A 15,995-nucleotide genomic window follows, 5' to 3' on the forward strand; every position below is an offset into this window, starting at 1 on the left:
ATTCTGATATATTAAATGCCGTTTGGAGGCACGCTTCATGCTTACTTGACCTGGACAAAAATAAAATTCAACTTTTCAAGCTATGTCAAGCAACATAGTCACAGCAGTCACCATGAGATGCCAAATTGCAAACTCCCGGGGCATCAAAAAGCAAAGTGATGGGTGGAATACTTGAATTAATCTCAGCCACTCGTGGTCGCTCTTGCCGCATCCCAATCCATCGTTTTTCACCCCCATGCCACTCAGTTTGTTTTGATTTGATTTTGATTTATAATTATGTATGCTGCTGCTGTCGCATAGACTAGAGAAGTAAATATGAAAACCAGAAAACTGCTTGAGTGTCTAAAGAGCCAAGTCTTCAAGGACTTGCAGAAAGACAAAAGGTCTGGGCAGTTTCTTAAGTTCTTGGGAAGAGAGCTCCATAGTTTAGCGGTCCTCAAAACGAAACTCCTACCTCCCCATGATGCTCGTTTGACCTTAGGCAGTACTAAGTAATTGGCTTCTGAGGTCGTAAGTTTCCTAGACAGAATATACCAGAGTAATCTCTCAAGAAGATATTGTGGACCTATGTCGTGCAGTGCCTTGAAAGCTGAACAAAGAGCCTTAAATGTAATCCTTTTTGACACTGGAAGCCAGTGCAGTTTAATCAATGCCTTCGGAACTGACTGATATTTGGGTATTCCTGAGAGAAGCCGAGCTGAGGCATTCTGTAACATCTGGAATTTAAGGTGGAATATTTTCCGGATGCCCATAAATAGCCAGTTTAGCTAAGACTAGGGTGGTAAAAACCCATTTTTGAAGGTCAAAAGGAATGAAAGGACAGATCTTTCTAATTATTCTTAAGCTGAAGAATACTGATGAGGCTAAAACATTAAACTCAGTTTCGAAGATCAGGTTATCATCCGAGAGTATACCCAAGTTCTTTACTTTCCGCACTGGTGAGGGAGGTACTTCCATAGTTTAGACCCAGCCATATGTAAATCCCTCTTGACCCTAATCCAATGGGAACAGTCCAGCTCGAACTGCTGGCCCAAGTCCTCCCTTAACTGGAATACAAGCAGCTCAAGACCCGTGAGATAGTGCATGTACACAGAAAACGGGGGCTAAGATAGGGAAGCTGAGGGCTGATTGGGGAGTGCAGAGTCTAGGTATGGGCAAAGTCTTACAGGCACCTACTCTTCAAAATTATCAATTTATTAGCAGAGTGAAAATGCTGTTGGTTCATTTCTCCTGGTGCTACCAGATATCTTATGAGTCTCCAAGCCTTCCTCCTTTCTGTGGTCTCTCTCTCTCCTTCCCCATTTGTTATTTGTCTTTGAATAGTCTGGCACCACTTCTTCCCAACACCTCTGCCCTGTCCATGAAGGATCTCACTCTTCCTACTCTCTCTGCATTTTAGTATATTGCACTTTGTCTCTCGTGCACTCTCTTTTGCTCTCTTTCTCTTTTGCACTCCCTACCTCCCTCTTGTTCCTGTGATACATTGATTGGGAGTGCACACACAGACACTGTCTAGAGACATCTAGAGCTCACAAAAAAAGTGATGGCTGGAATGCTTGCATTGATCTCACCCACTGGTAATTACTTGGTCACATCCCAGTCCACTGTCATTTTGCCCACCAAGCCACCTCAGATTGGACCCACCTATATGCAAATCAGCCTTGACCCTGCTCCAGTGGGAACTGTCCAGTCCAAACTGTCATGACTTTTTTGTATACGTTAAAGATATTGGGTACTCCCAGTGCCAATTTTTGGTCCTCATGATGTATGTGGGAATTGTGTGGGTCAGTTTTCTCTCCTGTCCAGGTCTTCCAGGGTCTGTGCCACCAGTGCCAGATGTCTGCCTTCACTCTAGTACAGAACTGTCTGGTGTACGGTATGGTTTGCCCTCACTATGCATATTGACTCACCTGGTATTTATTTAGACTGTAGATTTACTACTGTGTATGTGTATTTAGAGCTCAAGTTTTCTTTTGTGTGTGTGTTTAGGGTGCAGGTTTACATGTGTGTTTGTTATATGGAGAGTCTGTACTAACAACACCTGTTTTTCTCCATGCTTGGCTGCATATTTTGGGATATCCCCCCAACCGGATACATGTGAGGTGCCATAGAGCCTGCTTTCACATTGCCCTTTTCCTCCGTTGCCCAGGACTTTGTTGGGGTGTTTGAGAGAGAGGAATCCCTCGTTATCAATGTGATGGGCAGGATGGGAGACCAGCTGGACATTCTTGTGGAGAACATGGGGCGCCTCAATTTTGGAGCCAGCTTCAATGACTACAAGGTAAGGAGGTGTAGAGACAGGTCTGTGTATTTGGAATAGCTTCTTCTTCAGTCTCATCATGCCCATAAGGTTCTTTATGTACCACTCCTGGATAAAAATAAAATAGCATTATTCAAATTTAGATTCAGATCCCTTGTCTCCGTTGCCTAAATTAACCTTGGAATATTGCATGTGTTCAGGTGTCCAGTAGAATGGACGTGGGGGGGTTCTGGTGCAGGTCCCAGTAGAATGGGTAGATTTGGGAACAGGTCACAGTAGAACAGTAATGGGTGGGTTCAGGAGCAGGTCACCTTATAATGGGTGTGGGTGGGTTTGGTAGCAGGGTCCAGTAGAATGGGCGTGGGTGGGTTCAGGAGCAGGCTCCAGTAGAATGGGTGTTGGTGGGTTCAGGAGCAGGGTCCAGTAGAATGGGCGTGGGTGGGTTCAGGAGCAGGGTCCAGTAGAATGGGTGTTGGTGAGGTCAGGAGCAGGGTCCAGTAGATTGGGCGTGGGTGGGTTCAGGAGCAGGGTCCAGTAGAATGGGTGTTGGTGGGTTCAGGAGCAGGGTCCAGTAGATTGGGCGTGGGTGGGTTCAGGAGCAGGGTCCAGTAGATTGGGCGTGGGTGTGTTCAGGAGCAGGGTCCAGTAGAATGGGTGTTGGTGGGTTCAGGAGCAGGGTCCGGTAGAATGGGCGTGGGTGTGTTCAGGAGCAGGGTCCAATAGAATGGGTGATGGGGGGGGTTCAGGAGCAGGGTCCAATAGAATGGGCGTGGGTGGGTTCAGGAGCTGGGTCCAGTAGAATGGGCGTTGGTGGGTTCAGGAGCAGGGTCCAGTAGAATGGGTGATGGGGGGGTTCAGGAGCAGGGTCCAGTAGAATGGGTGTTGGTGGGTTCAGGAGCAGGGTCCAGTAGAATGGGCGTGGGTGGGTTCAGGAGTAGGGTCCAGTAGAATGGGTGTTGGTGGGTTCAGGAGCAGGGTCCAGTAGAATGGGTGTGGGTGGGTTCAGAAGCAGGGTCCAGTAGAATGGGCATTGGTGGGTTCAGGAGCAGGGTCCAGTAGAATGGGCGTGGGTGGGTTCGGGAGCAGGGTCCAGTAGAATGGGCGTGGGTGGGTTCAAGGAGCAGGGTCCAGTAGAATGGGTGTGGGTGGGTTCAGGAGCAGGGTCCAGTAGAATGGGCGTGGGTGGGTTCAGGAGCATGGTCCAGTAGAATGGGTGTTGGTGAGGTCAGGAGCAGGGTCCAGTAGATTGGGCGTGGGTGGGTTCAGGAGCAGGGTCCAGTAGAATGGGTGTTGGTGGGTTCAGGAGCAGGGTCCAGTAGAATGGGCGTGGGTGTGTTCAGGAGCAGGGTCCAGTAGAATGGGCATTGGTGGGTTCAGGAGCAGGGTCCAGTAGAATGGCCGTTGGTGGGTTCAGGAGCAGGGTCCAGTAGAATGGGTGTTGGTGCGGTCAGGAGCAGGGTCCAGTAGCTTGGGCGTGGGTGGGTTCAGGAGCAGGGTCCAGTAGAATGGGTGTTGGTGGGTTCAGGAGCAGGGTCCAGTAGAATGGGTGTTGGTGGGTTCAGGGGCAGGGTCCAGTAGAATGGGTGTGGGTGGGTTCGGGAGCAGGGTCCAGTAGAATAGGTGTAGTTGGGTTCAGGAGCAGGGTCCAGTAGAATGGGCGTGGGTGGGTTCAGGAGCAGGGTCCAGTAGAATGGGTGTTGGAGGGTTCGGGAGCAGGGTCCAGTAGAATGGGCGTGGGTGGGTTCGGGAGCAGGGTCAAGTAGAATGGGTGTTGGTGGGTTCAGGAGCAGGGTCCAGTAGAATGGGTGTTGGTGGGTTCGGGAGCAGGGTCCAGTAGAATGGGCAAGGGTGGGTTCAGTAGCAGGGTCCAGTAGAATGGGTGTTGGTGGGTTCAGGAGCAGGGTCCAGTAGAATGGGCGTGGGTGGGTTCAGGAGCAGTGTCCAGTAGAATGGGCGTGGGTGGATTCAGGAGCAGGGTCCAGTAGAATGGGTGTTGGTGGGTTCAGTAGCAGGGTCCAGTAGAATGGGCGTTGGTGGGTTCAGGAGCAGGGTCCAGTAGAATGGGTGTTGGTGGGTTCAGGAGCAGGGTCCAGTAGAATGGGTGTTGGTGGGTTCAGGAGCAAGGTCCAGTAGAATGGGTGTTGGTGGGTTCGGGAGCAGGGTCCAATAGAATGGGCGTGGGTGGGTTCAGGAGCAGGGTCCGGTAGAATGGGCGTGGGTGGGTTCAGGAGCAAGGTCCAGTAGAATGGGCGTGGGTGGGTTCAGGAGCAGGGTCCGGTAGAATGGGTGTGGGTGGGTTCAGGAGCAGGGTCCAGTAGAATGGGCGTTGTTAGAAGGCGACCTCAGAGGGGCCCGGAGGGGGCCCTGACTGTCCTGAGACCAACCCTCGAGGTATCGTAGCCAGGCACTGGCGGGAGACTCCTCAGGGGAGGAATCTCGTATCTAGGATCGTACACTCGGCACCACACGACAAAGAGACACCACACCGAGAGTTCTTACGAGCGAATCTTTATCAGGTCGGAGTGGTAAGATCTTTATGATCAGCAAGGCAATATATATACAAGTAGAGCGCGGGCTCACAAAGTCTTGGAGGGGGTTTAGGAGGTGGCGGGACAGTCTTTGGGGGAATGGATCAAATGCAGGAGCGTATCCGGCGCACAGCTCACAATCCTCGAGCTGGGGGATGCGCTTGTCGTCGTGGGGTCCGGCGGGACCAAGGGAGTCTGGGGGCGCTGCGAGATACTCAGCAGGCTCGAGTACAAGTTCGGAGGTCTTACGATCTTCAGGGAGCCGCGAGTCACTCAGCAGGGCTCAAGCACAAGTTCGGAGGTCTTACGATCTTCAGGGGGCCGCGAGTCACTCAGCAGGGCTCAAGCACAAGTTCGGAGGTCGTACGATCTTCAGGGAGCCGCGAGTCACTCAGCAGGGCTCAAGCACAAGTTCGGAGGTCGTACGATCTTCAGGGAGCCGCGAGTCACTCAGCAGGGCTCAAGCACAAGTTCGGAGGTCTTACGATCTTCAGGGAGCCGCGAGTCACTCAGCAGGGCTCAGGTGTTTCCAAGGCGAATCTCCCGGACAGTCTCAGGGCACCCCTTGTTATAGGGCGACTCCTCTTTGATGTCCGGAGTCTGTGCAGGCAGGGGTCTTGTCACCTGGGGGTCGCTTGTTGGGGTTTTCCTGCCATTGTCCTTTGATCCTTTCAGGGCCGGGTCGGGAGGAGCCCCAGACACCCAGCAGGCGTGGAGCCAGCCCTCGGGGAGGCCGGCGGGTCGATCGAAACCCACCTTCCCAGGGAAGCGCAGAGGTGTGATGGAAACTGCTCCTCCCTTTCTCATCCCAAGGGGATCGCGATGTCCTCCAGCCGGAGTGGCGCCTGTAGGCTAGGGTCGCGCTGGGGCCGGGCGGCCATCTTGGTGCATGAAGTGGGCACGCGGGCCCGGGGTGGCCGAAGGGGGAAGGCCTACGGACGGGGGAAGTCCGTGTCGGGTGTGTGTGTTCTGGTGGGAAGGATCGGCCAGGCCAGGGGCTCGGGGCTGGTGTGAGGTGCAAGGGTCAGGTCTGACTATGTTACGAGGGCCGGGTCTAACACGCGTCCCCCCCAGCTGAAAGCCGGAGAGAACTACCCATCTTCTTGGGGGTTCTCTTCGCTGAGGCGGAAGAATCGGGAGAGGCCATCGGCGTTGGCGTGGTCCGTACCAGGGCGATGTTCTACGGTGAAATCCATCCCCTGGAGGGAGATTGACCACCGCAGAAGCTTGGGGTTTTCTCCTCGCATCTGCATGAGCCATCGCAAGGGGCGATGGTCGGTCTGGACCCTGAAATGGGTGCCGAACAGGTATGGGCGTAGTTTCTTGAGGGCCCAGACTACTGCGAACGCCTCGCGCTCGATGGTACCCCATCTCTGTTCCCGGGGCAACAGCCGTCGGCTGAGGAAGGCCACGGGCTGGTCCAGACCCTGGTCATTTACTTGGGAGAGGACGGCCCGATGCCATGCTCGGAGGCATCCGTTTGTACCACAAACTCTTTGGAGTAGTCGGGGATCGGGAGGACGGGGGCCGTACACATGGCCGTTTTCAGGGCATTGAACGCCTCTTGGCAGGCAGGGGACCACTGTACCTTCTTGGGCTGCTTCTTGGACGTGAGCCCCGTGAGGGGACCGACCAGGCTGCCGTAATTCCGGATGAATCTCCGATAGTAGCCCGTGAGGCCCAGAAAGGCTCGGACCTCTGTTTGGGTAGTGGGAGGTTCCCAGGCTAGGATGGCATCGATTTTGGGCTGTAGAGGGGCGACCTGCCCGCTTCCGACCTGGTGCCCCAGGTAGGTTACCGAACCTTGCCCAATCTGGCATTTGCTGGCTTTCACGGTGAGGCCCGCCTGGCGTAGGGCAGTTAGCACCCTCCGGAGGTGTTGGAGGTGCTCGCTCCATTCGGAACTAAAAACTGCGATATCGTCGAGATATGCAGCGCTGAATTTTTCCAGCCCGGCCAGGACTATTTACCAGTCGCTGGAAGGTGGCCGGGGCATTTTTCATCCCGAAGGGCATTACGCGAAAGCGATAGTGCCCATCCGGGGTGGAGAAGGCTGACCGCTCCTTGGCTCCCTCTGTGAGCGCAATTTGCCAGTAGCCGCAGGTGAGATCGAAGGTGCTGAGGAACCGTGCAGCTCCGAGCCGGTCAATGAGCTCGTCGGCTCGGGGAATGGGGTGGGCATCGGCTCGGGTGACCTCATTGAGCCCCCGGTAGTCCACGCAAAAGCGGAGTTCCGGAGCGACCCCGGGGGCGGCTGCTTTTGGGACCAGGACCACGGGGCTGGCCCAGGGGCTGTCTGAGGGTTCGATCACGCCTAGGGTCAACGTTTTCGAGACTTCGGCTTGGATACAGGACCGGACCCGATCGGGGACTCGGTAGGCTCGGTGTCTCACTGGTGGGCTGTCCCCGGCATCCACATCATGGACACACCAGTCGGTGACCTTGGGGACCAGGGAGAAAATGTCCGGAAACTGCCCTAGGAGCTGGCGGCAATCCTCACGTTGCTGGGGAGTGAGAGACGGGGAGAGGTTCCCTCCTTCTACGGAGCCGTCCTTCTCCCTGGTGCATAGAAGATCAGGGAGAGGATCCGACTCTTCTTCGGACCCGTCGTCAGTGGCCAGTAGGAGGCTCAGCTCTGTCCGCACAAAGTGGGGCTTGAGGCGGTTCACGTGGAGGACCCGGAGGGGGTCCCGGGGTGACTGGACGTCTACCAATTACGTGACCGGGCTCTTTCGCTCAACTACTTTGAAGGGCCCGGTCCATTTATCCTGGAGAGCGCAGGGTTTCACGGGGGCCATGACCCACACCAGCTGGCCCGGCTGAAACTCGACTAGCGCGGCATTCTGGTCGTACCAGCGCTTCATCTCCTCCTGACTCGCCTCCAGATTGGCCTCTGCCATTTCCCGGAACCTCCTAGTCTGATTGCGGAGGGTCAGGACGTAACGGAACACGTCTTGGGGGGTGCCTCGGGGCGCCGCCTCCCACTCTTCTTTGACCAGGCTGAGAGGCCCCCTGACGGGGTGCCCGTAGAGTAGCTCGAAGGGGCTGAAACACAAGGATTTCTGGGGAACTTCTCGGTATGCGAATAGGAGACAGGGGAGCAGGAGGTCCCACTTACGCCGGAGGGGCTCTTCCAGGCCCGCGATCATCCCCTTCAGAGTACGGTTAAACCGCTCTACCAGGCCGTTTCCTTGGGGGTGGTACAGGGTGGTGAACTTGTAGGACACCCCGCACTGTTGCCATAAGGACCTCATGTATCGGGAGATAAAGTTGGTACCGCGATCGCTCACGACCTCGCGGGGAAAACCCATGCGGGAGAAGATCCCCATCAGCGCCCGGCCCACCACGGGGGCCGTGACGGTGCGCAGGGGGATGGCCTCAGGGTAACGAGTGGCATGGTCCACCAGGACGAGGATGAACCGGTGCCCCTGGGAAGTTGGGGGGTCCAGAGGTCCTACAATGTCGATCCCGACCCGCTCAAAAGGGGTACTGACGACAGGGAAGGGCTGGAGGGGAGCCTTGCGCTTCCCTCCACTCTTCCCACTGGCCTGGCACGTGGGACAGGACTTGCAGTGGGCTTCTACATCCGCCTTCATTCGGGGCCAGTAGAAGTGAGTCACGAGGCGACTGTATGTTTTGTCCTGACCCAAGTGGCCTGCGAGGGGGACGTCGTGGGCCAAGCCCAGGAGGAGGTCTCGGAAGCGTAGTGGTACCACCAGCACTCGGCCGGACCCTAGCTCCACCGACTTCTGTTCGCTGTACAGAAGGTCATTCTCCCAATAGACCCGGTGCGTCCCCGTCTGGTCGCCTGCGGCCTGGGCCTCTGCCTGTTGCCGGGGCCCGACCAGGGAGGGACAGGTAGCCTGCTCTCGGCAGAACTCCTCTCGGGAGGGGCCCCCTTTGTGGCGCCACTGTGCTAATTCGGGCAGATCGCCTAACTCGGTGTCTGGGGTGGAGTCGGAAGGCGGCGGTTCGTCACTGGCGAGCGACTCTTCCGGTGGGGGGATGTGGGGGCCCTCGGCCGGGACCATCCCATCTTCAGGGGTCGGGGCGTCGTCGACGTCCCTCAGGGGGGTCAGTCGAGCCGCCATGGATCGAGTGGTGGCGCACACCCACTCAGGGAGGCCCATCATCCCTAGGTGGGTCTTGCGCTCAACTTGCCCCCAGGGGGAACTTTCCAGGTCGTTCCCCAGGAGACAGTCGACGGGCTGGGATGTTCTCACTGCGACCTTCAGTTTACCGACCACCCCTCCCCACTCGAAAGGCACCAGGGCTACCTTACATAGGCTTTCTGTGTTGTCGGCTGAAATGACCGGGCAAAATACGTTGGGGAGAACCTGGTCCTCGTGGACTAAATGGCTGAGGACACCGGTGATGCTGGCCCCGGTGTCACGGAGGGCTTCTACTTGGTGGCCATTGATCGTGACGAGCTGCCCATATTTCTTTGTGTTGGAGGGCAGGAGGCTCCCAGGGACCATCTCTCTATCTCCTAAGGACACTAGGGCCATAGCGGCGGGTTCCCACTCCTCGGCCTCCTCAACCTCCTCCCCCAGGGCTACATTGGCTATCTGTCTAGCGGGGGGTGCTGCCTGGTTGGTGCGTGGGGCCATGGGGCATTCAGGGTCGTTGGCGTAATGCCCGGGCTTCTGGCAACGGAAACAAGTGATGGTTACCCGGTGCCCCCGTCTCAGGGGGGGCCTGATACAGCTGGTGGGGGTGCCGGGAAAGGCGGAGGTTGGGACTTCGGGGGACTAGTCTGGGGCTCTCTCTGCCTTCCCTGGTTTCCCACCCCTCTCTGGCGGGGTGGTCCCTGACTGGCTCGGGGGTACTCTCCTACAGGGCCCCGGGAGACCCGGGTGTTGGTCCAGCGATCCGCCTCGACAGCCAGCTTTCTCGGGTCCGTGAGCTTGCTGTCGAGCAGATGCTGGCGCAGTTCCACAAAGCAGTTGGCAGCCAGGTGTTCCCATAACATAAGGTCAGTTAGTTCTTCCAGGGTGGTTACGATGCTGCCCTTGATCCACCCATCGAAGGCACGGCTGAAGAAATTCACATATTCCACCCAGGTGGTACCCGGGATCTTCCGGCAGTCCCGGAACCGCTGGCGGTACATCTCCGGGGTGAGGCCGTACCTTGTGAGGAGGGCCGCTTTCATGTGTTCATATGAGGTCTGCATGGAGGTGGGTAGGTCGAGCAGGGTGTCTCTTCCTTCGCTCAGGAACCATCCCCATAACCCAGCCCCCCAATCTTTCTGCGGGACCCGATGGGAGGTCATGGCGACCTCGTAGGCCCGATACCACTGCTGAATGTCATCATTCTTGTAATATTCCTTGACCACGTCCTTGGGGATGTGGACCTTCTGTTCCGTCCGGGCGGCCGCCTCTCGGTTCCCCGGGGGCCGCGCTTCTTCGCTTCTTGCTTTCAGTTCTATTTCCTTCAAACTGCGTTCATGTTCTAGTTGAAGTCTCCTTCCCTCGTGTTCTCGTTGGAGTTTCTTCTCTTCCAGTTCTCCTTGCACTCGCAACTGTTCTACTGCTAGCTTTTTCTCGGCTAATTTCAACTCGCCCTCAATTTTGAGTTTGGCTAATTCGAGCTCGTGATGGCGACTTTTTTCTCTGTCTGCGAGTTCCTCCGGGGATAGGCCCCCGTCTGGTACGAAGCCTCGCACCTGGTTGCTGCTGCGTTCTCCTTGGGAGGGTCCTGCTTCTTCGTGGGGCTCCACCGCTCCTTCTGGGCGGGGGGCTCCCGAATCCACCCAAGCTTTCAGTGCCTTTTGCATATCTTCTTTGGTGTTGAGACCAGTGGTAGCGATTCTGAGTTCCTTACAGAATTGCTTTAGTTCCCTGTGAGTGTACTCTTCCAGCTGTTCCACCTGGAACACGGTACTGGCGTCGTCTTCTACGAGAACCACGGCGTTTCCTTCTGCCATCTTTGTCGGTAGTGCGTCAGCCGTTCACGGTACGATCTCTAGATTATGGGCCCGAATCCCGTCGCTTGCCACCAATGTTAGAAGGCGACCTCAGAGGGGCCCGGAGGGGGCCCTGACTGTCCTGAGACCAACCCTCGAGGTATCGTAGCCGGGCACTGGCGGGAGACTCCTCAGGGGAGGAATCTCATATCTAGGATCGTACACTCGGCACCACACGACAAAGAGACACCACACCGAGAGTTCTTACGAGCGAATCTTTATCAGGTCGGAGTGGTAAGATCTTTATGATCAGCAAGGCAATATATATATACAAGTAGAGCGCGGGCTCACAAAGTCTTGGAGGGGGTTTAGGAGGTAGCGGGACAGTCTTTGGGGGAATGGATCAAATGCAGGAGCGTATCCGGCGCACAGCTCACAATCCTCGAGCTGGGGGATGCGCTTGTCGTCGTGGGGTCCGGCGGGACCAAGGGAGTCTGGGGGCGCTGCGAGATACTCAGCAGGCTCGAGTACAAGTTCGGAGGTCTTACGATCTTCAGGGAGCCGCGAGTCACTCAGCAGGGCTCAAGCACAAGTTCGGAGGTCTTACGATCTTCAGGGGGCCGCGAGTCACTCAGCAGGGCTCAAGCACAAGTTCGGAGGTCTTACGATCTTCAGGGAGCTGCGAGTCACTCAGCAGGGCTCAGGTGTTTCCAAGGCGAATCTCCCGGACAGTCCCAGGGCACCCCTTGTTATAGGGCGACTCCTCTTTGATGTCCGGAGTCTGTGCAGGCAGGGGTCTTGTCACCTGGGGGTTGCTTGTTGGGGGTTTCCTGCCATTGTCCTTTGATCCTTTCAGGGCCGGGTCGGGAGGAGCCCCAGACACCCAGCAGGCATGGAGCCAGCCCTCGGGGAGGCCGGCGGGTCGATCGAAACCCACCTTCCCAGGGAAGCGCAGAGGTGTGATGGAAACTGCTCCTCCCTTTCTCATCCCAAGGGGAGCGCGATGTCCTCCAGCCGGAGTGGCGCCTGTAGGCTAGGGTCGCGCTGGGGCCGGGCGGCCATCTTGGTGCATGAAGTGGGCACGCGGGCCCGGGGTGGCCGAAGGGGGAAGGCCTACGGACGGGGGAAGTCCGTGTCGGGTGTGTGTGTTCTGGTGGGAAGGATCGGCCAGGCCAGGGGCTCGGGGCTGGTGTGAGGTGCAGGGGTCAGGTCTGACTATGTTACGAGGGCCGGGTCTAACAGGCGTGGGTGGGTTCAGGAGCAGGGTCCGGTAGAATGGGCGTGGGTGGGTTCAGGAGCAGGATCCAGTAGAATGGGCGTGAGTGGGTTCAGGAGCTGGGTCCGTTAGAATGGGCGTGGGTGGGTTCAGGAGCAGGGTCCAGTAGAATGGGTGTTGGTGGGTTCAGGAGCAGGGTCCAGTAGAATGGGCGTGGGTGGGTTCAGGAGCAGGGTCCAGTAGAATGGGCATGGGTGGGTTCAGGAGGAGGATCCAGTAGAATGGGTGTTGGTGGGTTCAGGAGCAGGGTCCAGTAAAATGGGTGTTGGTGGGTTCAGGAGCAGGGTCCACTAGAATGGGTGTTGGTGGGTTCGGAAGCAGGTCTCAGTAGAATGGGCGTGGGTGGGTTCAGAAGCAGGTCCCAGTAGAATGGGCGTGGGTGGGTTTGGAAGCAAGGCCCAGTAGAATGGATGTTGGTGGGTTCAGTAGCAGGTCCCAGTGGAATCAGCGTGGGTAGGTTCAGAAGCATGTCCCATTTAAATGAGGATGGGAGGGTTCGGAAGCAGGTCTCAGTAGAATGGGCGATGGGTAGGTTAGAGAGCAGGTCCCAGTAGAATGGGCGTGGGGGAGTTTGGAAGTAGGGCCCAGTAGAATGGATGTTAGTGGGTTCGGTAGCAGGTCCCAGTAGAATGAGCGTGGGTGGGTTCAGAAGCATGTCCCATTTAAATGAGGATGGGTGGGTTCTGAAGCATGTCCCAGTAGAAGGAGCGTGGGTGGGTTCTGCAGAAGATCCCAGTAGAATCAGGGGGGTGGGTTCGGAAGCAGGTCCCACTAGAATGAGGGTGGGTGGGTTCGGAAGCAGGTCCCAGTACAATGAGGATGGGTGGGTCATGAAGCATGTCCCAGTAGAAGGAGCGTGGGTGGGTTCTGCAGCACATCCCAGTAGAATGAGGGTGGGTGGGTTTGGAAGCAGGTCCCAATAGAATGGGCGTGAGTGGGTTAGAGAGCAGGTCCCAGTAGAATGGGCGTGGGTGGGTTCGGAAGCAGGTCCCAGTAGAATGGGCATTGGTGTGTTTGGAAGCGGTTCCCAGTAGAATGGGCGTGGGTGGGTTCAGAAGCAGGTCCCAGTAGAATGGGCGTGGGTGTGTTTGGAAGCAGGTCCCAGTAGAATGGGCATGGGTAGGTTAGAGGGCTGGTCCCAGTAGAATGGGCGTGGGTGGGTTTGGAAGCAGAGCCCAGTAGAATGGATGTTGGTGGGTTCGGTAGCAGGTCCCAGTGGAATGAGCGTGGGTGGGTTCAGAAGCATGGCCCATTTAAATGAGGATGGGTGGGCTCGGAAGCAGGTCCCAGTAGAATGGGAGTGGGTGGGTTAGAGAGCAGGTCCCAGTAGAATGGGCATTGGTGTGTTTGGAAGCAGGTCCCAGTAGAATGGGCGTGGGTGGGTTGGAGAGCAGGTCCCAGTAGAATGGGCGTGGGTGGGTTCGGAAGCAGGTCTCAGTAGAATAGGCGTGGATGTGTTCAGATCAGGTCCCAGTAGAATGGGCGTGGGTGGGTTCGGAAGCAGGTCTCAGTAGAATAGGCGTGGATGTGTTCAGATCAGGTCCCAGTAGAATGGGCGTGGGTGTGTTTGGAAGCAGGTCCCAGTAGAATGGGCGTGGGTGTGTTTGGAAGCAGGTCCCAGTAGAATGGGCGTGGGTAGGTTAGAGAGCAGGTCCCAGTAGAATGGGCGTGGGTAGGTTAGAGAGCAGGTCCCAGTAGAATGGGCGTGGGTGGGTTTGGAAGCAGAGCCCAGTAGAATGGATGTTGGTGGGTTCGGTAGCAGGTCCTAGTGGCATGAAAGTGGGTGAGTTCAGAAGCATGTCCTATTTAAATGAGGATGGTTGGGCTAGGAAGCAGGTCCCAGTAGAATGGGAGTGGGTAGGTTAGAGAGCAGGTCCCAGTAGAATAGGGGTGGGTAGGTTTGGAAGCAGGGCCCAGTAGAATGGGTGTTGGTGGGTTCTGGTAGCAGGTCCCAGTGGAATGAGCGTGCGTGGGTTCAGAAGCATGTCCCATGTAAATGAGGATGGGTGGGCTCGGAAGCAGGTCCCAGTAGAATGGGCGTGGGTGGGCTTGGAATCAGGTCCCAGTAGAATGAGCGTGTGTGGGCTTGGAAGCAGGTCCCAGTAGAATGGGCATAGGTAGGTTAGAGAGCAGGTCCCAGTAGAATGGGCGTGAGTGGGTTTGGAAGCAGGTCCCAGTAGAATGGGTGTGGGTGTGTTCGGAAGCAGGTCCCAGTAGATTGGGCGTGGGTAGGTTAGAGAGCAGGTCCCAGTAGAATGGGCGTGGGTGGGTTAGAGAGCAGGTCCCAGTGGAATGGGTGTGGGTGGGTTCTGAAGCAGGTCCCAGTAGAATGGGCGAGGGTGGGTTCGGAAGCAGGTCCCAGTAGAATGGGCGTGGGTGTGTTCGGAAGCAGGTCCCTGTAGAATGGGCGTGGGTAGGTTAGAGAGCAGGTCCCAGTAGAATGGGCGTGGGTGGGTTTGGAAGCAAGGCCCAGTAGAATGGATGTTGGTGGGTTCAGTAGCAGGTCCCAGTGGAATCAGCGTGGGTAGGTTCAGAAGCATGTCCCATTTAAATGAGGATGGGAGGGTTCGGAAGCAGGTCCCAGTAGGAGCGTGGGTGGGTTCTGCAGCAGGTCCCAGTAGAATGAGGGTGGGTGGGTTCGGAAGCAGGCCCCAGTAGAATGAGGATGGGTGGGTTTGGAAGCAGGTCCCAATAGAATGGGCATGAGTGGGTTAGAGAGCAGGTCCCAGTAGAATGGGCGTGGGTGGGTTCGGAAGCAGGTCCCATTAGAATGGGCATGGGTGTGTTTGGAAGCGGGTCCCAGTAGAATGGGCATGGGTGGGTTCGGAAGCAGGTCCCAGAAGAATGGGCGTGGGTGTGTTTGGAAGCGGGTCCCAGTACAATGGGCGTGGGTAGGTTAGAGAGCAGGTCCCAGTAGAATGGGCGTGGGTGGGTTTGGAAGCAGAGCCCAGTAGAATGGATGTTGGTGGGTTCGGTAGCAGGTCCCAGTGGAATGAGCGTGCGTGGGTTCAGACGCATGTTCCATTTAAATGAGGATGGGTGGGCTCGGAAGCAGGTCCCAGTAGAATGGGCGTGGGTGGGCTTGGAAGCAGGTCCCTGTAGAATGGGCGTGGGTAGGTTAGAGAGCAGGTCTCAGTAGAATGGGCATGGATGGGCTTGGAAGCTGGTCTCAGTAGAATGGGCGTGGGTGTGTTCAGAAGCAGGTCCCAGTAGAATGGGCGTCAGTGCGTTTGGAAGCAGGTCCCAGTAGAATGGGCGTGGGTAGGTTAGAGAGCAGGTCCCAGTAGAATGGGGGTGGGTAGGTTTGGAAGCAGGGCCCAGGAGAATGGATGTTGGTGGGTTCTGGTAGCAGGTCCTAGTGGAATGAGGATGGGTGGGTTCTGAAGCATGTCCCAGTAGAATGGGCGTGGGTGGGTTCGGATGCAGGTCCCAGTAGAATGGGCGTGGGTGTGTTCGGAAGCAGGTCCGAGTAGAATGGGCATGGGTAGGTTAGAGAGCAGGTCCCATTAGAATGGGCGTGGGTGGGTTAGAGAGCAGGTCCCAGTAGAATGGGTGTGGGTGGGTTTGGAAGTAGGGCCCAGTAGAATGGATGTTGATGGGTTCGGGAGCAGGTCCCAATGGAATGAGCGTGGGTGGGTTCAGAAGTATGCCCCATTTAAATGAGGATGGGTGGGTTCTGAAGCAGGTCCCAGTAGAATGGGCGTGGGTGTGTTCGGAAGCGGGTCCCAGTAGAATGGGCGTGGGTGGGTTTGGAAGTACGGCCCAGTAGAATGTATGTTCGTGGGTTCGGTAGCAGGTGTTGGTGGAATGAGCATGGGTGGGTTAGAGAGCATGTACCGTAGAATGGGTGTGGGTGGGTTTGGAAGTAGGGCCCAGTAGAATGGGTGTGGGTGGGTTCTGAAGCAGGTCCCAGTAGAATGGGTGTGGGTGGGTTCTGAAGCAGGTCCCAGTAGAATGGGTGCGGGTGGGTTTGGAAGCAGGTCTCAGTAGAATGGATGTAGGTGGGTTCTGAAGGAGGTCCCAGTA

The 15,995-nt window shown here is 56.6% G+C and overlaps 1 protein-coding gene across 6 annotated transcripts in view; it reads left to right on the plus strand.

Annotated features, from left to right (window-relative positions):
• Positions 1 to 15,995, plus strand: part of LOC146859432 (beta-galactosidase-like) — a 356,754-nt gene that overhangs the window by 312,237 nt on the left and 28,522 nt on the right. For all 6 annotated transcript variants that reach the window (XM_085650133.1, XM_085650132.1, XM_085650130.1 and 3 more), the window contains one exon: positions 2,150 to 2,281. In XM_085650133.1, coding sequence (XP_085506259.1) covers positions 2,150 to 2,281 — 132 coding nt within the window. The remainder of the gene's footprint in view (positions 1 to 2,149; positions 2,282 to 15,995) is intronic.

The sequence above is a fragment of the Triturus cristatus genome, chromosome 3_2 (genome assembly GCF_964204655.1).
Source record: "Triturus cristatus chromosome 3_2, aTriCri1.1, whole genome shotgun sequence".
Taxonomy (NCBI): Eukaryota; Metazoa; Chordata; class Amphibia; order Caudata; family Salamandridae; genus Triturus; species Triturus cristatus.